This window comes from Hemitrygon akajei, chromosome 1, assembly GCF_048418815.1.
Source record: "Hemitrygon akajei chromosome 1, sHemAka1.3, whole genome shotgun sequence".
NCBI classification, from domain to species: domain Eukaryota; kingdom Metazoa; phylum Chordata; class Chondrichthyes; order Myliobatiformes; family Dasyatidae; genus Hemitrygon; species Hemitrygon akajei.
In genome coordinates, this window is record NC_133124.1 from 202579241 (window position 1) to 202601906 (window position 22666).

General features: G+C 41.3%; 1 protein-coding gene across 2 annotated transcripts in view; it reads left to right on the forward strand.

Moving 5' to 3' along the window:
* The window catches only part of LOC140734677 (anthrax toxin receptor 1-like), a 258361-nt gene that overhangs the window by 69236 nt on the left and 166459 nt on the right, over positions 1-22666 (forward strand). For both annotated transcript variants that reach the window (XM_073058962.1, XM_073058970.1), the window contains exon 8: positions 13505-13585. In XM_073058962.1, coding sequence (XP_072915063.1) covers positions 13505-13585 — 81 coding nt within the window. The remainder of the gene's footprint in view (positions 1-13504; positions 13586-22666) is intronic.

Below are 22666 nucleotides of genomic sequence, written 5' to 3' on the forward strand. Positions count from 1 at the left end.
CCTGAATGCGTTATCTCTCTTGATGCGGAGAAAGCGTTTGATCGTATAGAGTGGATCTTTTTGCAGTTTTAGAAAAATTTGACCTTGGTCAAAGTTTTATCCCTTGGATCAAATTACTATATCTATGTCCTACCGCCTCTGTTTTGACTAGTTCTCAGCAATCCCAGTTGTTTAACCTTAAACGTGGCACCTATCAAGGATGCCCCTTAAGTCCCTTTCTTTTTGATTTGGCTGTAGAGGCTCTGGCGATTGCATTTCGAAGTTGTCCTGAATTGACGGGGATCTGGAGGGGGGGGGGGGAGTGTTGAGCATAAGGTTTCTCTTTATGCTGATGATCTATTACTTTTTCTTTCAAATCCGTCCACATCCTTACCTCCAATGTTTTCACTTCTTGATCAATTTAGCCAGTTCTCTGGCTATAAACTTAATTTACATAGGAGTGAACTTTTTCCAATTAATAAAAAAGCACAAGTATTAGTATTTCGTGACCTCCCCTTTAAAGTAGTTGATAATCAATTTACCTATCTTGGTATTACAGTTACAAGGAAATTTAAGGATCTTTTTTGTGAAAATTTTGCCAATCTTTTGTACTCTACAAAACAGAGTTTGTCACAATGGTCACCTTTATCTATGTCCTTGGTAGGTCGTGTTAATGTTATTAAGATGTATGTTCTCCCTAAATTTTTATACTTATTTCAATCTATTCCAATTTTTATTTCTCAAATCTTTTTCGATTCCTTAGACTCTATTATTTTGTCCTGTCTGTGGAAGGGTAAGCGTTCCAGAATTAACAAAACTTACCTTCAAAAATCTAAAACAGAGGGAGGCATGGCCTTACCTAATTTCTGTCTATACTACTGGGCAGCTAACATTCGTTGTCTTATCTTCTGGTCTTTTTTCCATAGCCAGTCTGACCGCCCTAAATGGGTAGCAATGGAGCTGAATTCCTCTAAGGATCTATCTATCTCTGCACTTCTTGGATCTGCACTCCCTAGTAGTTTGTCTAGACTAATTGTCAATCCTCTTGTTAGACATACTCTGCGAATATGGGCCCAGTTTAGGAAATGTTATGGTTTCTATGGTTTTTCCCTTTCTAGTCTTATTTTACATAATCATCTTTTTCTTCCTATGCATGATTCAACATTTTATGATTGGTATAGAAAGGGCATTAGGTATTTTGAAGATCTTTTCATTGATAATTGCTTCGCATCTTTTCAACAGTTCTCTGCTAAGTTTAGTCTACCTAATGCCCATTTCTTTAGATATCTCCAAATTAGACACTTCATTAATCCTTTATTACCCAACTTCCCTGAGATGCCCGAGAAAAATGCTATGGACTTGGTTCTTTCTGTTAATCCATTGTGTAAAGGTTTAATATCTTTTATTCGTGATAAATTAGTATCCTTACGGCGTGCCCCTTTGGATAAAATCAGAATGGCTTGGGAGCATGACTTAAATATCCCTTTATCTGATGAGGTTTGGGACTCGATTTTCAAGTCAGTTAACTCAACTTCTCTTTGTGCCCGCCACTGTCTTTTACAGTTTAAGATTGTTCATAGGGCTCATATGTCCAAATCTAAATTATCTCAATTTTATCCTAATATTAGTCCTCTTTGTGATAATGCAAAAGTGGCGAGGCTTCTCTCATTCATATGTACTGGACCTGTCCTAGTCTAGAGAAATTTTGGAGGGATGTTTTCTTAACTTTATCCTGTATTCTGAATCACCATTTAGAACCTAACCCTTTAATTGCTCTTTTTGGTTTCTTGGCTGAGACAGATATACGTTTGAGTTTGACTAATCGTCGAATATTATCTTTTGCTTCTCTCCTGGCTAGACGTCTAATTCTTCTTAGATGGAGAGATGTTGCCCCACCCACACTTGCTCAATGGCTTAACGATATTATGTCCTGTTTAGATCTTGAAAAAATTCATCACTTAATTCTTAATTTGGACATAAAGTTTCATAAGGTCTGGGGACCTTTTATTGAGTATTTTCATAACTTTCCTTTTGACTAAGTTTCTTTTTCAGTCCCTTGCTCTCAGCTTTTTTTTTGGTAGTAGGCATTATTATCTTCTGTTTTTAATTGTATTTACAGTTTTGGGGGTTTGAATGTTCTGATTTATATTTCCTACATTTTGCTCTGGTTGGTCTGGAGTTTTTTTTTCTTGCAGGGGTGGGGGTGGATACTAACTTTACACGACTTCAATTTGGGTGCCTTTTCAATTATTGTATTCTGTATTATATTACCATTGTATGTTTATCTTGCACTGTATTAATTTCCTATTTCGTTCTTGGGGTTTTTTTTTGTAGTGTTGTAGAAAATGCATAAAAAATAAATTAAATTTTTTTAAAAAAAAATTACATTAAGGCAAAATTTTGTACCGATGCATAGAAGTAAATTTATGCAGGCAATCGGTGACTGAAAAGATCAGTAAAAAATTAAGCAGATCCTGGTTTTGATTTCCATGTTTGAAGCAAAGTTCAAAAATAACATTAAAAAGACATCTGTCAACATTATGAGTAGGTATTTTTGAGCTGATTTGCTCCAAATGGCACATTCTAAATTATTTGAGAGATGGAATTAGGGAAAATATCTATATACTCAGTGGCCACTTGGTTATTAACATCCTGTACCAAATAAAGTGGCCACTGAGTGTATGTTCATGGTCTTCTGTTGCTGTAGCACATCCAGTTCAAGGTTCAATGTGTTATGCACTCAGAGATGCTCTTCTACACACCACTGTTGTAATGCATGGTTATTTGAGTAATGTATGGGACATTGGAAAAAAAGTTGAATTTCCCCATGGGGATGAATAAAGTATCTATCTATCTATCTATCTATCTATCTTCCTGTCAGCTTGAACCACTGGCCATTCGCCTCTGACCTCTCTCATTAACAGAACTGTCCCCACCCCCTGCTGGATGTATTTTGTTCTTCTCTGTAAACTCTAGAGAATGTTGTGTGTGAAAATCCCAAAAGATCAGCAATTTCTTACATACTCAAGCCACCTCATCTGGCACCAACAATCACAATCAAACACCACAGTCGAAATTCAAAACCTTTAAAGTGCATGTATTATCAAAGTACATACACCATATACAACCTTCATCTTCTTGCAAGCAGCCACAAAACAAAGAAACACAATAGAATCCATGAAAAAATCCCATACAAAAGACCGGTAAACATCAATTGTGGGCAAAAAAGAAAAAATATTGCAAACAATTTTTAAAAAAAGCAAACAAATAATATACAGGACTTGAACTGCAGAAACCCCAAAAGTGAGTCCACAGCTACAGAGTCAGTTCAGCACTGAAGCGTGTAAAGTCTCGTGGAGTAGAGCACTGAACACCATTTTTCCCTGATCTTTTTAACCTGCTCTGGTGTTTAAATCAGATTCTTTTCCACTCTTGGTCTCCGGCCCCTCCACTTCAATCTGGCCCCAATCTGACGTCCAGCAATGACCACTGCGGCCTTGTCTGCCTTCTTGAGAGTGCAGATCGCCGAATCCTTCAGGATATTGCAAAAACACCAGATCATACAGACAACTCAAAAGCATAACTTCAATAGGGAAATAAAAAGCAGTGGATTCCAGTGATTATAGTCCAGAAAAGTATATTTAGTAGACTAGTTAGTAGATGGTTGCAAACCATTGCTGCCTTTCACCAAAGTCAAAAGTCATAAAGTTTTAGAAGAGTATAGCAGAGAAACAGCCCTTTGGCCCACCTAGTCCATGCCAAACCATTTAAACTGCTTACTCCCACTGACCTGCACCAGGACTACACCCCTACCATCCAGGTACCAAACCTAACTTTTCTTAAATGTTGAAATCAGGCTTCTATGCACAACTTGCATTGGCAGCCTGTTGCACACTCTTAAAACCCTCTGAATGAAGAAGTTTCCCTTCATGTTACCCTTAAACTTTTCACCTTTCACTCTTAACCCATGACCTTTAGTTGTAGTCCCACCCAACCTCAGTGGCAAAAGCCTGCTTGCATTTATCCTACCTATACCCCTCATAATTTTGTATACATCCATCAAATCTCCTCTCAATCTTCTATGTTCCAAGGAATAAAGTCCTAACCTACTTAATCTTCTCTTATAACCCAGGTCCTCCAGACCCAGCAACATCTTTGTAAACTTTCTCTGTGCTCTTTCAATCTTACTTACATCTTTCCTGTAGGTAAAAAAAAGATAAATTTCCTCCTCATGCCTTTAGTCGCATCAGGTGGCAACTATGCCATTTCTTTAGCATTTGTCTGTATTTGAAGCCGAGTTGCTAGCTTGGTGCTCAACCCAGCATGGGTGGAACTTGAGCAAGCAGACAACTGGATTCGAACCCGAGATCTCTCACTTCGAAGTATAGGCATAGATACCACTAGGTGACCAAAGCTGCACTCGGTACTCCAAATTAGGTACGTACAAGAGAAAATTTGGAGCTGCTGGAAATCCAAGCAACACATAAAATACTGGAGGAACTCTGCAGGTCAGTTGGCATCTATGGAAAAAAGTGCAGTCGATGTTTCGGGCCGTGACCTTCGACAGGACCGGAGAAAAATAGATAAGGAGTAGATTTAAAGGTTGGGGGAGGGGAGAGAGAAACGCAAGGTGATAGGTGAAACCGGGAGTGGTAGGGATGAAGTATAGAGCTAGGAAGTTGATTGGTGAAAGAGATATAGGGCTGGAGAAGGGGGAGTTTGATAGGAGAGGACAGAAGGCCATGGAAGAAAAAAAAGGAGGGAGGAGCACCAGAGGGAGGCGATGGGCAGGGAAGGAGATACGGTGAGAGAGGGAAAAGTGGATAGGGAATGGTGAAGGGGGGGCATTACCGGAAATTCGAGAAATCGATGTCCATGCCGTCAGGTTGGAGGCTACCCAGACAGAATATAATGTGTTGTTCCTCCAGCCTGAATGTGGCCTCATCACGACATTAGAGGAGCCATGGATTGACATATTGGGATGGGAATGAGAAGTGGAATTAAAATGGGAGCCACTTGGAGATCCCCCTTCATTTGGCGGACAGAGCGTAGGTGCTTGGTGAAGCGGTCTCCCAATCTCTGTCGGGTCTCAATGATACACAGGAGGTCTGACCTGGAGCACCAGACACAGTATATGACCTCAACAGACTCACAGGTGAAGTGTCGCCTCACCTGGAAGGACTGTTTGGGGCCCTGAATGGTAGTGAGGGAGGAGGTGTAGGGGCAGGTGTAGCACTTGTTCCACTTGCAAGGATAAGTGCCAGGAGGGAGATCAGTGTGGAGGGACAAATGGATAAGGGATTCACGTAGTGAGCGATCCTTGTGGAAAGTAGAAAGTGGGGAGAGGGAAAGATGTGCTTGGTGGTGGGTTCCTGTTCAAGATGGTGGAAGTTCCGAAGAGTTTTTTGCCAGTTGCAGAGGATGGTGGAGCGGTCAGTGAGGACAAGAGGAACCCTATCCCTGGTAGGATGGTGGAAGGATGGGGTAAGAGCAGACATGCATGAAATGGAAGAGATGCAGTTGAGGGCAACATTGATAGTGGAGGAAGGGAAGTCCCTTTTTGAAAAAGAAGGACATCGCCTTTGTTCTAGAATGAAAAGCCTCATCCTGAGAGTAGATGCAGTGGAGATGGAGGAATAGAGAGATGGGGATGGTGTTTTTACAAGTAGCAGGTTGGGAAGAGTACAGGCCTCACATATGTCTTATACAACTTCAACATAACAACGCAACTTCTGTGTTCAATACTTTGATTTATGAAGGCCAACATGCCAAAATCTTTCTTCACAATTCTATCTACCAGTGACACCATTTTCAATGAATTATAGACCTGTATTCCCAGATTTCTTTGTTCCACCACACACCTCAGTGCCCTATAGTTCAGTGTATAAGACAAACCCTGTATGTTGCTTGGATTTCCAGCTTCTGCAGATTTTCTTTTGTTTGTGATTGGAATACCTTTCTTATTCCTCAGTTCCACCCATAAAGCCTCACTAGATTAGTTCTCCAGTCTGTCCTGACTGATCATTGCCGCGACATTTTCCCTGACTAGGAATGCCACCACCACCCCTACAATCCCTCCTGTTCTGTTGTATCTAAAACAACGGAACTGCAGAACATTGAGTGACCAGTCCTGCCCTTCCTGCAACCAAGTCTCACTATGGCTGCAATATCTAAATCCAGGTGTTGATCCATGCTCTGAGCTCATCTGCCTTTCCAGCGATACTTCTTGCATTGAAATATATGCTACTCAGGACATTAATTTCAACCTTTTGATTTCTGACTTTATCTGAGGTCTTGACAACAACTGTCTCCACAATCCCTCCACTATCTGTTCTGTCACTCTGGTTCCCAACCGCCCCGCAACTCTAATTTAAACCCCTCCATGCAGCACTAGTAAACCTCTCGCTAAGATATTAGTTCCCTTCCAGTTCAGGTGCAAACCATATCTTCTGTACAGGTCCCACGTTCCCTGGAAGAGAAATGATCAAAAATCTTATGGTCTTCTCCCTACACAATCCCTTAGCCACAGGCTAAACTGTATAATCTAACAATTTCTGGCCTCACTATCATGTGGAATGGGTAGCAATCCTGAGATCACAACCCTGGATGTACTGCTCTTTAACTTAGCACCTAACTTCGTGAACTCACTTTGCAGAACCTCATCACTTTTCATACCTATGCCGTTGGTATCTACATGGACTATGACTTCTGTCTGTTCACCTTCCCACTTAAGAATGCTGTGGACTTGATCTGAGATGTCCCAGACTCTGGCATCGGGAGGCAAAATAACATCCAGGAATCTTGTATTTGTCCACAGAACCTCCTTTCTGTTCCCCTAATTAACAAATCCCCTATCACCACAGCTTGTCTCTCTACCCCCTTCCCTTCTGAGACACAGAGAGAGATTCAGTGCCAGAGTCCTAACCACAGTGTATTTCCTCTGCTAGGTCATCCCCCCACCCACACCTCAACAGTATCCAATGTGGTATACCTGTTGTTGAGGGTGATGGCCACAGGGGGACTCTGCACTGGCTGTTTAACCCCTTTCCCCTTCCTGACTGTCACCCAGTTTACTGTGTCCTGCACCTTGGGTGTAACTACCTCTCTATACATCCTACCTATCACCCCCTCTGCCTCCCAAATGATCCAGAATTCATCCAGTTCCATCTCCAACTCCTTAACGTGGGGTGTTAAGAGAGGCAGCTAGATCACACTTAGATCATATTTCTTTCCCATTCTGATGTTTGTTCTGAACAATAACTGAACCACTAGACCATGTCTGCATGCTTTTATGCATTGAGTTGCTGCCACATGATTGGCTGATTAGATAATTGCATCAATGAGCAGGTGTACAGGTATACGTAATAAAGCAGCTAACTAGTGTAAACTAGTAATTAGTAAACCAGCAGAAATCATTTCATATTTTTAATCAAAATTCATACACTATAACTAATTCCCCAGTTAACTATACTAAAGCATTGAATTAAAAATGTCAATTAACAACTGTCACCTTAAAGTTGATGGAAACCCAGATTTTGAATCTGGTCTTCAAACAACTTTTGGTGTCCCATTAGCATTTCCTGTCGCACCATAGCGGGTATTTACAATGAAATAGTAACATCAGTTTACAACATTGTTGGTTATGTGAATTATCTTGCTGCTGAAGGCTGGGAGCAACATTCCAATGATTCCATAAATTCACGTACCTCAAGTCTAGCCAAAATTAAAGCACAGCTGTCTGTTGAACATCTGAGCAAATATTTTATAATCTTACGAATGCACCTTATTGTCAGCCACTGAGCACAAATTGAGTATTTGAAGGAAGTATATTTGTGAGTTTGTTTTCTCATTTAGGGGGCAGCTAATAGAGTTAATAATTTGCCTATGGTGTGCACCATTTCCTGGCTATGTATAGTGAAGCACATGTGAAGATTTATATTAATGCAATATTTGTGCACATTCCACTGGTAATACCGAGCCTGATAGCCTGTAAAGAAGCCACACAACTTCCTGTGTCCGAGAATTCAAAGAATTGCATCGCAGTGAGCTGCTTTCATTTGATGTTTATTGTGCTTTTGTGAACAATTACATATACTCAGTGGCTACCTTATTAGGTGCACTTGCCTGCTTGTGCAAATATCTAATCAGTCAATCATGTGGCAGCAATTCAATACATAAGACCATGCAGACATGGTCAAGAGGTTCAGTTGTTGTTCAGCCCCAACATCAGAATCAGGAAGAAATATAATCTAAGTGACTTTGACCGTGGAATGATTGCTGGTACCAGATGGGGTGGTTTGAGTATCTCACAAACGGCTGATCTCCTGGGATTTTCATGCACAGCAGTCTCTAGAGTTTACAGGGAATGATGAGAAAAACAAAAATAAATATCCACTGAGCAGCAGTTCTGTGGGTCAAAAATAGCTTGTTAATGAGATAGGTCAGAGGAGAATGGCCAGACTGGTTCAAGCTGACAGCAAAGCGAAAGTAACTCAAGTAACCACACGTTACAACACTGGTGTGCAGAAGAGCATCTCTGAATGCACAACGCATTGAAGCTTGAAGTGGATGGGCGACACAGCAGCAGAAAACTTCAAACATAAATGAAGAGGCCATTTTATTAGGTACAGGATGCCCAGAAATAAAGAAAGGTTAAATTAAATCCAGGAAAGTAACACTTGTGCTAAGTTAACTGGTCTCAGCTGGGAGACACAATCACAAACATGAGAAAATCTGCAGATGATAGAAATCCAAACAACACACACAAAATGCTGGGGGAGCTCAACAGGCCAGGCAGCATCTATGGAAAAGAGTATAGTCGATGTTTCGGGCTGAGATCCTTCATCGGGGACTGGAGAAAGTGGACTGAACTCGTCACCTTTCCTCACCAGTCCTGATGAAGGGTCTCAGCCCGAAATGTCAGCTATAATCTTTTCCATAGATGCTGCCTGGCCTGCTGAGTTCTCCAACATTTTGTGTGTGTCAACTGAGTGATGGCTGGGTTCATGAGAAGAATTTCAGTGTCCGCAGAAGAACAAGTTCAGACAGGACTTTCATGACTGCTTGTTGCCTGCTAACTCTTGCCAGAAGGTAGGTTGACACCTGCCGGGACTGTGATTGTATTGACCTTCAATGTTTCTCAAGTTAGGTTGAACTGTTTGTTAAATCAATGTTGTTGAGATGTGCTAGCACAGAAAGAGTACATTCACTACTTGCTCCAGTTACCCAATGCAAAAAAAACCACTAAGTTCATTAAACTTATATTGGAAATACTGAGCAAGTCTGAGGAAGAGCCTTGAACCTGAAGTATTAATCCTGTTTTCGCTCTCTGGACCTCTTGAGTATTTCCAGCAGTCTCTGCTTTCCTTGACTTCAGAACCTTGCTCTTCCTTGCTTGCGCATTAGGTACAGGCTGTGCCAATTACTGTCAATGAACTAGGAGGCTCTAGAGACTGGGCCGAGCCACAGCAGGGAAGTGCAGAGACAGAGGTTGCTCTGACTGCAGCCAGCTACATTCCCCCTGACCATTTGACTTCAGCTTTTCCAGATGTTCATATTTTCACGATATTCCTTTCATTCGCTCTGATTTTCCTCAAACAGCACAAACTTTTATTTAGTGGGAATATTCTTTTCTAGGCAGTTTAAATTACTTTCTCAGGATGTTGTCACCTTTTTAGACTGGTCATACTTGAAGGTGTTGTTTAATATTTACACATTGCTACCGTCTCTTATCCTCTTAAAGCTCTTTGTAAATTTCAAAACAACCAACTAATGCACAAAAGATGCTGTCTGTCATTTGGAATTGCATGGCTGCTAACATTTACGTCAATCTTTGTAGATACCTGATTATTTTGTGCTGAGGATGAAATCTCCTGATAGAACTAGACCTTGAACAAACATCCCCTTTCGTAAGTCAGAGGAATTGCCAGTCTGCAACATAAAGGGCACACAGCCACAAAGATGAGTGAAGAGTGGGTGTGGGAAGGGCACAGAGCCAGAAATGCCGGAGTCCTGGAGACACAAGAGACTGCACATGTTGTCAAAAAAACCCAATAACTGCTGGAGACTCTCAGTGGGTCAGACAATATTTGATGGTCAATGTTTTGAGCCAATGTTCTGCATCAACCTTAATAGTCTTCATTCTCCTATTTGTTGCTGTCCTCTCCTATCAAGGCTTTGTTGTATTAGCAGTCACCATAGAAGAAACAGAGTGATCTGCAAGAAATGTGGACCTATAATTGATGCCATTGATGTTAGAATCTGCAGATGGCTGTGCAGGCAAAGTCACTGGATATATTTAAAGTGGAGGTTGATAGATTCTGACCTGCACCTGGCCCATATCCCTCCATACACCTCTCATCCATGTACCTGTCCAAGTATTCTTAAATGTTAAAAGTGAGCCCGCATTTACCACTTCATCTGGCAGCTCATTCCACACTCCCACCACTCTCTGTGTGAAGAAGCTGCCCCTAACGTTCCCTTTAAACTTTTCCCCCTTCACCCTTAACCCATGCCCTGTCGTTTTTTTTTTCTCCCCTAGCGTCAGTGGAAAAAGCCTGCTTGCATTCACTCTGTCTATACCCATCATAATTGTATATACCTCTATCAAGTGTCCCCTCATTCTTCTACGCTCCAGGGAATAAAGTCCTAACCTATTCGACCTTTCTCTGTAACTCAGTTTCTCAAGTCCTGGCAACATCCTTGTAAACCTTCTCTGCACTCTTTCAACCTTATTAATATCCTTCCTGTAATTCGGTGACCAATTAGTAAGAGATCAAAGGTTACTGGGAGAAGGCATGAGAATGGGGTTGAGAAGGATAATAAATCAGCCATGATGGAATGGCGGAACAGACTCGAATGGCCAAAGGGCCGACTTACATAGAAAACCCACAGCACCATACAGGGTCTTCGGCCCACAAGGCTGTGCCGAACATGTCCTTACCTGAGAAATTACCTAGGGTTACCCATAGCCTTCTATTTTTCTGAGCTCTATATACCTGTCCAAGAGTCTCTTAAAAGACCCTATCGTATCCGCCTCCACCACTGTCGCCAGCAGCCTATTCCATGCATTCACCACTCTGCATAAAAAACTTACTTCTGATATCTCCACCATACCTACTTCCAACACCTTAAAACTGTGCCCTCTCGTGCTAGCCATTTCAGCCCTAGGAAAAAGTCTCTGACTATCACACGATCAATACCTCTCATCAGCTTGTACACCTCTATCAGGTTACCTCTCATCCTCTGTCACTCCAAGGAAAAAAGGCCGAGTTCACTCAACCTATTCTCATAAGGCATGTTCCCCAATCCAGGCAACATCCTTATAAATCTCCTCTGTACCCTTTCTATGGTTTCCTCATCCTTCCTATAGTGAGGCGACCAGAAATGAGCACAGTACTCCAAGTGGGGTCTGACCAGGGTCCTATATAGCTGCAACATTACCTCTCGACTTCTAAACTCAATCCCGTGATTGATGAAGGCCAATGCACCTTTATGCTGTCTTAACTACAGAGTCAACCTGTGCAGCAGCCTTGAGTGTCCTATGGACTTGGACCCCAAGATCCCTCTGATCCTCCACACTGCCAAGAGACTTACCATTAATACTGTATTCTGTCATCATATTTGACCTACCAAAATGAACCACCTCACAATTATCTGGGTTGAACTCCATTTGCCACTTCTCAGTCCATTTTTGCATCCTATCAATATCCCGCTGTAACCTCTGACAGTCCTCCACACTATTCACAACACCTCCAACCTTTGTGGCATCAGCAAATTTCCTAACCCATCCCTCCACTTCTTCATTCAGGTCATTTATAAAAATCACAAAGAGTAGGGGTCTCAGAACAGATCCCTGAGGCACTCCACTGGTACCTGACCTCCATGCAGAATATGACCTGTCTACAACCACTCTTTGCCTCCTGTGGGCAAGTCAGTTCTGGATCCACCAAGCAATGTCCGCTTGGATCCCATGCCTCCTTACTTTCTCGATAAGCCTTGCATGGGGTATCTTGTCAAATGCCCTGCTGAAATCCATATACACTCCATCTACTGCTCTACCATCGTCAATATGTTCAGTCATATCCTCAAAAAATTCAATCAGGCTTATAAGACATGACCTGTCTTTCACAAAGCCATGCTGACTATTCCTAATCATGTTATGCCTCTCCAAATATTCATAAATCCTGCCTCTCAGGATCTTCTCCATCAACTTACTAACCACTGAAGTAAGACTCACTGGCCTATAATTTCCTGGGCTATCTTTACTCCCTTTTTTGAATAATGGAACAACATCCGCAACCTCCAATCCTCTGGAACCTCTCCCATCATCATTGATGATGCAAAGATCATCGCCAGAGGCTCAGCAATCTCCTCCCTCGCCTCCCACAGTAACCCGGGGTGCATCCCGTCCGGTCCCGGTGACTTATCCAACTTGATGCTTTCCAAAAGCTCCAGCACATCCTCTTTCTTATTATCTACATGCTCAAGCTTTTGCGTCCTCTTTAAGTCATCCCTATAATTACCAAGATCCTTTTCTGTGTTGAATACTGAAGCAAAGTACTCATCAAGTGCATTTGCTATCTCATCTAGTTCCATACACTCTTTTCCACTGTCACACTTGATTGGTCCTATTCTCTCACATCTTATCCTCTTGCTTTTAACATACTTGTAGAATGCCTTGGGCTTTTCCTTAATCCTGTCCACCAAGGCCTTCTGGCTCTCCTAATTTCTTTCTTGAACTCCTTCCTGCTAGCCTTATAATCTTCTAGCTCTCTATCATTACCTAGCTTTTTGAACCTTACATAAGCTCTTCTTTTCTTCTTGACTAGATTTACAACAGCCTTTGTACACCATTCTGCTCTTACAATATGTCTTATGGTCTTAAGGTCTTTATGGCATCAATAGGGAGTTCTACCTGATAACAAAGTTGATTTCTGGAAGGTGTGCTCACCAAAACAGCTCCTGATTCAAAATGCACCAAGGCAACTCTGCTTCTTGGGAACAGATGAAATGAAAACAAAATGTTGCATTTGTGAAGCCAGTCAAATGCTAAACTGTCGGGATCAGCAACCATACTCCTGAAGAACATTGGGAAGAACCTGGGCACTGCATGGGATGTTGGGAAGTCCTTGATTCTGGCATTCAGTATTCTTTTCAGTTTCCATTTCCAATACCGCTTACCTCAACCAGTGCAAAATAAATGATCTGAAAACAAATTACGACACTGAGCAGTAGTGTAAACTTGGTTCTTGATCATTTCTTTTCTTTGCCGTTTAATTAAATTTAAACAAAGTTGTCACATCTTGAATTTTGGATATTAACATACAACTGAATTTAAAGCTCTCTTTCAAAATAGTGTATATAGATAGACATGCTCTGTTTTTTTCAAAACCTCTAAATGTTAATTCTCACTTCTGTGAAAGAATTTACCCAATGCTTTATTTCTTTCACATATTTCCCCACCCGTCCCCTCTTCCCACCCATCCCCCCACCCCACCACCCGGCTTCTCATCCACCCCTGCAGCTGGCACGGATTGCAGACAGTAGGGACCATGTCTTCCCTGTAAACGATGGCTTCACTGCTCTCCAGGGAATCATTGACTCGGTAAGTGCTATGTGACGTGGCTGGTAATTGTGCTGATTGACAGACCTAAGATCGTGGGCAGTGAATTGCATGCAGCTGCTTCCAATTTAGTAGCCGGGCGCTGGGCCCAAGCTGAGCCAGTCAGCACCAGATGCTGGAAACAATAAACTGTGAGGGATTGGGACCAAGGGACTGAAGTTTTTATACTAAGTCTGAGGCACTGAAGGGGCACTAAAATGTGATTCCATACTGACAAAACAAACATAACTGCAATGGAGTGAAGTTACTAGTGGTGAAGAGCAGGTAAATCACAATGACTTAATGAATTGGTGCTGTCAGATTTTCTATATTAGGCAAGTCGAATGCCCAACTATCAGATTACCAGAGCAAGTTTTAATTCTAATATTCATTAGATTTCCAGAATCAGAATCTGAATTAGGTTTAATATCATCGGCATGTGTTGTAAAATTTGTTGTCTTTGCAGCAGCAGTACAATGCAATACATAATATTTTTTAAAACTGTGAATTACAGTACATATGGATATAAAATAGTTAAATTAATTAAGAGTTGCAGGTTTTTTGCGATTTGTCAGTGTGGAAATTGTATCGATCATAAATGGAGCATTTTTGAAAAGAATGAAATATATCAATATGTGCTATTCTTCACAAAGGGGTGAGAGCCCATTGATGCATTTTGTACAGTTCCTGAGAATGTGCTCACACAATTTGGATTTGTATACAAGTATGGAGCAGCTTTCTGGAAAACTCAGGTATTGGAATGAAGGCAGAAGTCAAGACCAGGAAAAGGAAAAAAATTGGGTCTGAAATCAAGCAGAATGTCACTACCAAAAAAAGGGCAGGTATTGGCTCTGTGCCATGATAACCTGTCACACAAAGCAAACATGTACCCAAAAAGTATGATAATGATTACAAGAATCTTTGGCAAAAGGCCACAGAAATCATGTAATGGAGAAATTGTATCTGTAAAAAAATTAGGTAGGGTGATTTGGTTTAGCAGAGGATTATCACAGCATTTACAAGGAACACTGGAGTTTCTGTTCAGTGCAGACATTGACAAGATTGGCAATAACTGAGTGAGTTGCTGCACATAGATGTGGAACAGGATAATAAGAGCCCTTGACGATGACTTAATATTTGTTCTGGTTTGGATTTAAAGCATAAAAAAGGAATGCACAAAGAATATAATATATACACACATTTCATAAATATCCAACTCAGTCTGGGAAGCAAAGCAAATGATACACATAGTGTCTGATATGGGGGGAGGGTGGATTATTGCTCAGGATCAAAATAAGCTGCAGAAAGTTGTAAACGTAGTTATCGCCATCATGGGCACTAGCATCCCCAGCATCTGGGTATCCTCAAGGAGCAAAGCCTCTGTAAGATGGTACCTATTAGTAAGGACCCCCACCACCCAGGCTGTGCCTTATTCCCATTGCTACCATCAGGAAGGAGGTACAGAAGCCTGAAGGCACCAACTCAGTGAATGATTCAGGAACAGCTTCCTCTCCTCTGCCATCTGATTTCTGAATGGACATTGAACCCATGAACACTACTTTTTTATTTCTATTTTTATACTACTTATTTAATCTAACTATATATATATATATATATATATATATATATACATATATATATATATATATATATATATATATATATATATATACTTACCGTAATTCAAGGTTTTTCTATTATTATGTATTGCATTGTATTGCTGCTGTAAAGACAACAACTTTCATGACATACGTCAGTGATAGTAAACCTGATTCTGATTTTAATTCTTCAGATAATATTCAAATAACCATGACTGATCCAAACTGCTGTGGTGTTACGGGTCAGTGTACGTTCTGAGTGATCCTGGTCACTGTGGATTTGTATCATCTGGTTGATTTATATCTGTGACCCAGGCTGATGTAGATATGAGTCAGTCTGGTCACTGGTTATCTGAGGGATCTGGCCTGTCCAGATCTATGGTAGTCTTGCTATTGATGGATCTAAGTGATCCAGTTTGACTGATCCTGGCCAACACAGCAACCTTCTAATCAACCAGCACCAAAATTAGAAGATTGGAAAATTGTTATCCAAGGCTCCTCTATTTCCTCCCATTTCTTAAAAGAGCATTTTATCTACATCTTGCACCGTGCCATTTTTAAAGATTCTCAAGTGCTTACTGTAATCCCTCTCCATTTTCAGCATTTTACTTCTTTAATGCCAACACCTGTGACTTCTCTCTCTTCCATGAAGGCAATACATTTACTTACAGCTTTACTATTTTTCTACAAGCTGATGGTATTATTTGCTTGCTAACAGGCCCTACTCTTTCTTTTTGTCCTTCGCTTATGATGGAATATCTAAGACTTTTCATTGATATTTTTGGACACTATTTTTCATGCAAACACTTTGCCTTCTTAACTTCTTTCTTAATCTGATCCCTGCATCTGTTAACCTCCTTCAAACTTTTTGCCTTGTTGAGCCCACTGTAAGTGTAATAAGCTTTCGCTTTTTGCATGACCTGATCCAATATGGTCCTTGAAATCCATGACTGTAAGCTTGTACACATGATTGGGTTCTGCCCATTTTTGAGAATGTGTTTGTTGAATGCCTTCTGTCATGCCGATTTAGTTTCAAGTAGCTATTTTGTTAAATCATGTCTCAGTCTTATAAAGTTATCTGTTACCCAGTTTAAAACTTTAACACTTTATCCATCTTGTGCATGCAGATGGGAATGGTTTCATTTGGCATCATCGATGTTATAGACATTATGGGTTGAAGAGCCTGTTCCTGTGATGTATTTGGCATCATCGATGTTACAGACATTACAGGTTGAAGAGCCTGTTCCTGTGATGTATTTGGCATCATCGATGTTACAGACATTACGGGTTGAAGAGCTTGTTCCTGTGATGTATTTGGCATCATCGATGTTACAGACATTACAGGTTGAAGAGCCTGTTCCTGTGATGTATTTGGCATCATCGATGTTACAGACATTACAGGTTGAAGAGCCTGTTCCTATGTTCTATGTACTATGTTCTTTTCCAAAACATGCTAAATCTAACTGAATTGCAATCATTGTCTCAATTCTTTCCACTTGCCCATGAAACTAAGTCCAACACTAGCATCTCTCACATTGGGCTTTTGACTTAATTCTGGATCTAAGTGGTGGTGGTTCTTAGTGGTGTTGGTCGCTTTAAATCAAGGGGTTCCCAACCTGGGGTCCTCGGACCTTTCAGTTCATGGTAAGGGTCTATCGCATAAAAAAAATATTGGGAACCCCTGCTCTAAATGATCATGTTCCTCCTGTGTTCTTGGATCCAGTTTTCAAATCTATTCAATGCCACTGTCCAAATGCAACCATTTTCTTTAGCAATGCTTTTATTAGAATTATTTTTCACAGGAGGCTTACGGATCAAAGAATGACTCAGCAGCAGCCATTTCCTTTGCTGTTCCAATGTTTCTTTAATATTTTTCACTTCTTTTCGTCGCAGTGAGTGAGATAATAGATGTACTGCAAACAGTGGTGCTCTATCACCCTACCTTGCCAGCTAGTGTTCATTAAATGATCGAAGATGTGGTTGACAATACAATAAGGAGCATTAAATACAGCAAAGTTAGAGGATAACAAAACATTCCAGCTCAATGAATCTACCTTGAGCCAAGCCAATCCAGTAAAGTAAAACAGCACTGCGTCAACCCAGCTAGTGGAAAATTGCATTGGTGTATCTGATCACAAGCCACAAATCCAAAAGACAAAGGAGCAGAATCAGGCCATTCGACCCATCAAGTCTGCTTCACCATTCTATCATGGCAGATATACTATCCTTCTCAACCCCATTCTCCTGCCTTCTCCCAAATCATCCAGTTCATCTAATTACTGCCCAATCAGCCTACTGTCAGTCATTAGCAAAGTGATGGAAGATGATACCAACTGTGCTAACAAGCAGCACTTGTTCACCAATAATCTGCTCAGTATCACCTGATTTAGATTTTCCCAGGACCAATCAGCACAACCTGAATCAAGTGAATGTGATTGCCCTTAATATCAAAGCAGTGTTTAACTGAGTGGGTCAAAACAAAAGTCAGCAGGAAAATACTCCAGTGGTTGGAACCATAACCCATGGTTGTCAGAGGTTATGCCTCAACTAGACCATCCACATAAATACCATGAGGTCAAGGGAGTGGGTGTAGAAGCAACAAGTAATTTCTCCCTCTCCTCTCTCTTCCATTCCCATTCTTACTCTCCTCTTTGCCTTTCCCTTCTCCTCACCTGCCCATCATCTCCCTCTGGTGCCCCTTCTCCTTCCCCTTCTCCTATGGTCTGCTCTCCTCTCAGATTCCTTCTTCTTCCTTCACCTTTTCCACCTCTTACCTCCCAGCTTTTTACTCTCCACCCGCCTACCTCCCCCCTCACTTGGTTTCATCTATCAGCTGCAGGTTGACTCCTTTCCCTCCCACACCTTCTCATTCTGGCTTCATTCCTCCCCCTTTCCAATCTCGATGAAAGGTCTCAGTCCAAAGCATCAGCTGTTTATTTCCATCCACACATGCTGCCTGACCTGCTGAATTCCTCCAGTATCTTGTGTGTGTTGCTCTGGATTTCCAGCATCTGCAGAATCTCCTGTGTTTATGACAAAACCTGAGGTCTGATCCTTTCTTCATGTGACATGCAGTATATAACCTTCAGCTGTGATCACTGGTTCCAATTCTCCCTCATGTGTCCAGTAACTCCCCTTATTCTTCTATAACCTATCTACACCAGGGTTCTTAACCTAGGGTCCATGGAATCCTTGCTTAATGGTATTGGTCCATGCCATAAAAAGTGGGAACTTCTGATCCACACAGAGGGCAGTTTTATGGTGGCCATTTAGCCTATCACATATCCTTAGGATATTGGAGAAAACCAGAGCTCTTAGGGGATTTAGTGCAAACTCCGTTTCAGTGCTCAGAATCAACTTGAGGCGGCTGGAGATGTGAAGCAGGAGCATTTCATACTTCCACCTCTCTGCCATGTTGAAAAGGAGATGTTGAACCTTTATGAGTTACTGGCTTGGCCTCTGCTAGAGTACTGTGTCCAACTTTAGAAAGGAGGTAAAGGAAATGTTATTCTCAGGGCAAGGTATTTCAACAGCAAGTTACACTAGAGAAGCTCAGATGTTGTCCTTGGACCAAATAAGTGTGAGAGGACCTTTGATGGAGGTGCAAGTACAGGTTTAGATGAGATAAGTTGAGGGAAGTGACAATAAGTTTGGTAGTGTACTGATTATCTGAAATTCACTGCCTGCAGGGATTAGAGAAAGAGTCTTAATCAGGATTTTCAAAAATGAATTACATAGAGAGACATTATGGAAAATAATTTGCTGTCTATGAGGAAATAGTGGGGTGCCAAGGATAGCTCAAAATGCTGAGTAGTTTCCTTCTAGCGTATAATAATGGGACGTCATAGTAGCATGGTGGTAAACGCAACACAATTATAGCTCAGGGTGTCTGAGTTCAGAGTTCAATTCTGGCACTGTCCAAAAGTTTGTATGTTCCTCCCCATATCCTGAAGAAATACAGGCTCTGGTGAGCTTCCTTGACAATGGCAATAATGTGTTGGAACAAAGACAGGCTATTGATGATGTTTACTTCTAAGGACTAAAAGCTTTCAACTCTCTTGACCTCAGCGCTATTGATGTAAATAAGTGCACTTCTCCCTTCCTGAAGTCAATGATCCGCTCTTTTGTTTTACTGACATTGGGCAAAAGGTTGTCATGACACCATGTCAGTGGACTCTCTATCTGCTTCCTGTACTGACTCATTACTATGAAAGATATGGCCCACAGTGGTGGAATCATCCGCAAACTTGTAGATGGAGTTTGAGCATGAGTGTACAGGGAGTAGAGTAGGGAGATGAGGACGCAGCTGTGTGGAGAGAATAATGTTGAGAATAATCAAGGCAGAGGTGTTGTTGCCTGTCCTTACTGATTGTGGTCTGCCAGTCAGGGAGTCAAGGATCTAGCTGGAGAGGGAAACCTGGAGTCCCTGGTCCAGCCGAGTTTGGAGACGAGTTTTCTTGCAAGTATACTATTGAAGGTGGGGCTGTAGTCAATAAACAGTAGTCTAATGTAGGTATTTTTACTTGCATAAAAACAAAAATGCTGCAAAGGTGAGTAAAGGGCCAGGGAGATGGCATCTGCCATAGATCTATTTCAGCAGTAGGTAAACTATAGTGGGTTGACATTGTCTGGGAAGCTGGAGTTAATGTGTGCCGTGACCAGCCTCTCAAAGCACTTCATCATGGTGGTTGTCAGGGCCTCTGGGCAGTACTCATTGAGGAACACCTTGCTTTTCTTATGTGCTGGGATAAGTTTTTTTTCTCTTCTATATTATGCATTGCATTGAACTGCTGCTGCTAAGTTAACAAATTTCACGTCACGTGCTGGTGATAATAAACCTGATTCTGATTCTCATTCTGAACATTCTTAAAGCAGGTGGGAACCTTGTTTTGAAGCAGAGAGAGGTTAAAAATGTCTGCAAACACCCCTGCTGCTGATCTGTGATCTAAGGACATTGCCAGGAGCACCATTCCAGCCAGATGCTTACCCTCCAGGAAACTGATCTTGCAGCTGCAGTGTTGACTATAGGTTCAGGTGCATTGGAGACAGTCAGGGTGGGTAGTGACATTCTGATCCCCTTCTGTTCAAAATGCATCAGGCTAATAAAAAAGAGCTGTGCTTTTAGCTAGCAATGTTGCCTGATTTCATTTTGTTGCTTCCCATAACTGATGGCTGGGTCTGCAAGTCAATTTTGGACTAATATTATCTCTTGGCATTCCTGATGGCTTTATAGAGGTCTTATCTCAATTTCTTGTAATGGTTAGGATCACCTGATTTGAACACTGCAGTTCTAGACCTCGATAGGGATGGATCTCCTAGTTCATCCATGTTTACTGTTTGGAAACATCCAGATTGGCTTCTTTAGTACAGTCCTCAAATCCTTTGCTGATAAACTCTGTGAGTCCAGTGTTCCTTCTAAGTTTTGTACAGCTGAGCAACCGAAACGTTGCTCTGAGCAGGAAATTTTTACACAGTCTGAAAGCTGCGTGGCACCTTAACTTTTTTTTGTAATATGCATACTATAAATATTTAGAATGAAAGCTCACATAATTTTGATTTTATTTATTAATTGAAGGGTATAATGAAATGCAGTACAGGAAAGGAAACCTTTCACATTTCGAGAACTTTTCCTCGTCTGTCTTTATTCCAACAGCAGGGAAACAAAGGCTATGTGCGCGGGAGCATTTCAGTTACTGCGTGGGTGCACCCACAACAGCTTTGAGGGAACTGTGTCTGTGACAGTGGTGCCCTACTATCTAAGTGTCTACTAGGCTTAGTGCTGAGTCTTTGAACGTGGACCAATTCGGTGATTCAAAGCAGTTCTGCAGAAGCTCATTTGTTTCCACAGTCCTGAAGAAGGGTCTCGGCCTGAAATGTCAACTATCTATTTATTTACCTAAATGCTGTTTGACCTGCTGAGTTCCTCCAGTATTTTGTGTGTGTTGCTTTGTTTCCTCAAACCAGCACTGTATGACTTCCTGTACTGAACCCTCATTTTTCAGCTTCTGTTTGAATGCAGGGCGAAAGGACACAATCTGGCGGTCTGATTCGGCAGTCATTCAGTTTTTTTCTGTTTTGGTCTCAGGTTATAGTATTCATGGTTCTTCGTTCAGTCTTTCAGGAATACACATTGAAAAACCACATATCTATGCCAAAAACTGATTTCCTACATTGGGTGGTAACATTGTCACGTCGGGTCACAACAATATGTATTCACTGCCAGAAACAGGAATAGATCACAGGCTGATTTGATTGAAGGCCATTCTATCTGCCAAATATAAGAGTGCATGAGAAATGTGACAGACAGACTAATTCTAATTGGGCTTCAATCCTGAGTGGAACACTGCCCATTATTACTATATACATTCTTATATAGAGGCAGTTGCTGAGTCAATTCATGATGTGTTGATGTACTGGAATAAATATAACTGAGGGAGCTTTACACTCTATTCTGCACGTCATATTAGAGCTTACCTGATGCTGACACTTGCCAGTGTCACCATTTAAAGCAGGGGTTCCCATCCTGAGGTCCACAGACCTCTCGGCTAATGGTAAGGCTCTATTGCATAAAAAAAAGTAGACATGGTAGTTTTATTAGTCATCTAGAGGCCAAGTCAAGTGATCTGTGATGTCAGTTCAAACGTCCAGAATTTATTTATTTATTTCTTTATTGATTGATTGAGGTAAGCGCAGAGCTATGCTGCCCAGCAATCCCCCGATTTGATCACAACCTAGCCACAGGACAATTTACAATAACCAACTAACCTACCAACTGGTATATCTTTGGACGGTGGGAAGAAACCAGAGCACCTGAAAGAACCCATGTGGTCATGCGGAGAACGTACAAGCTCCTTACAGGTAGAGGCAGGAACTGAACCAGCGTCGCTGGTACCGTAAAGCTTTGTGCGAACCACCACACTACTGTGCTGCCCTGGAATGGCAGCTGAAAAGTTCAAATTCAATGACCCCGTTCAACCTGGACCCTAATGCTCTGTCTTTAAAGTTTCCATGTTTGTGATCATTTTGACTTACTCAAGGTATTCCTTTTCCTCCCGCATCCCAAAGAAATGTGAGACAGTTGGTTAATTGCCCCTAGTTTGTAGATGAGTGGTAGGATCTGGGGAAAGTTTATGGGAATGTAGGAATAATAAAATTAATTTAGTGTTAATGTCTTGATGGTTGAGTAGCTCATTTCTGTACTGTATTATCTAGCACTAATTAATTAAATAAACTCAGGATAATGTTACTGGCCACAGAACATCTCATTTGACACTGGACAGCAAACATTTTTGAAAGTGTTACTTCCACAGAGTTTTTTGCAGTTATGATACATCGTTTGAAGCAGAACACAAATATAATTTCAGACTACTTGTATGATTTTGGAATTTGGAGAAACAAGAAATTAACCTTTTTTGAATATAATTCATTTAATTGCATAACGATGCTGTTGCTTTGCAATAGTTCAACTAAGCTAAAAAAGTTTTGT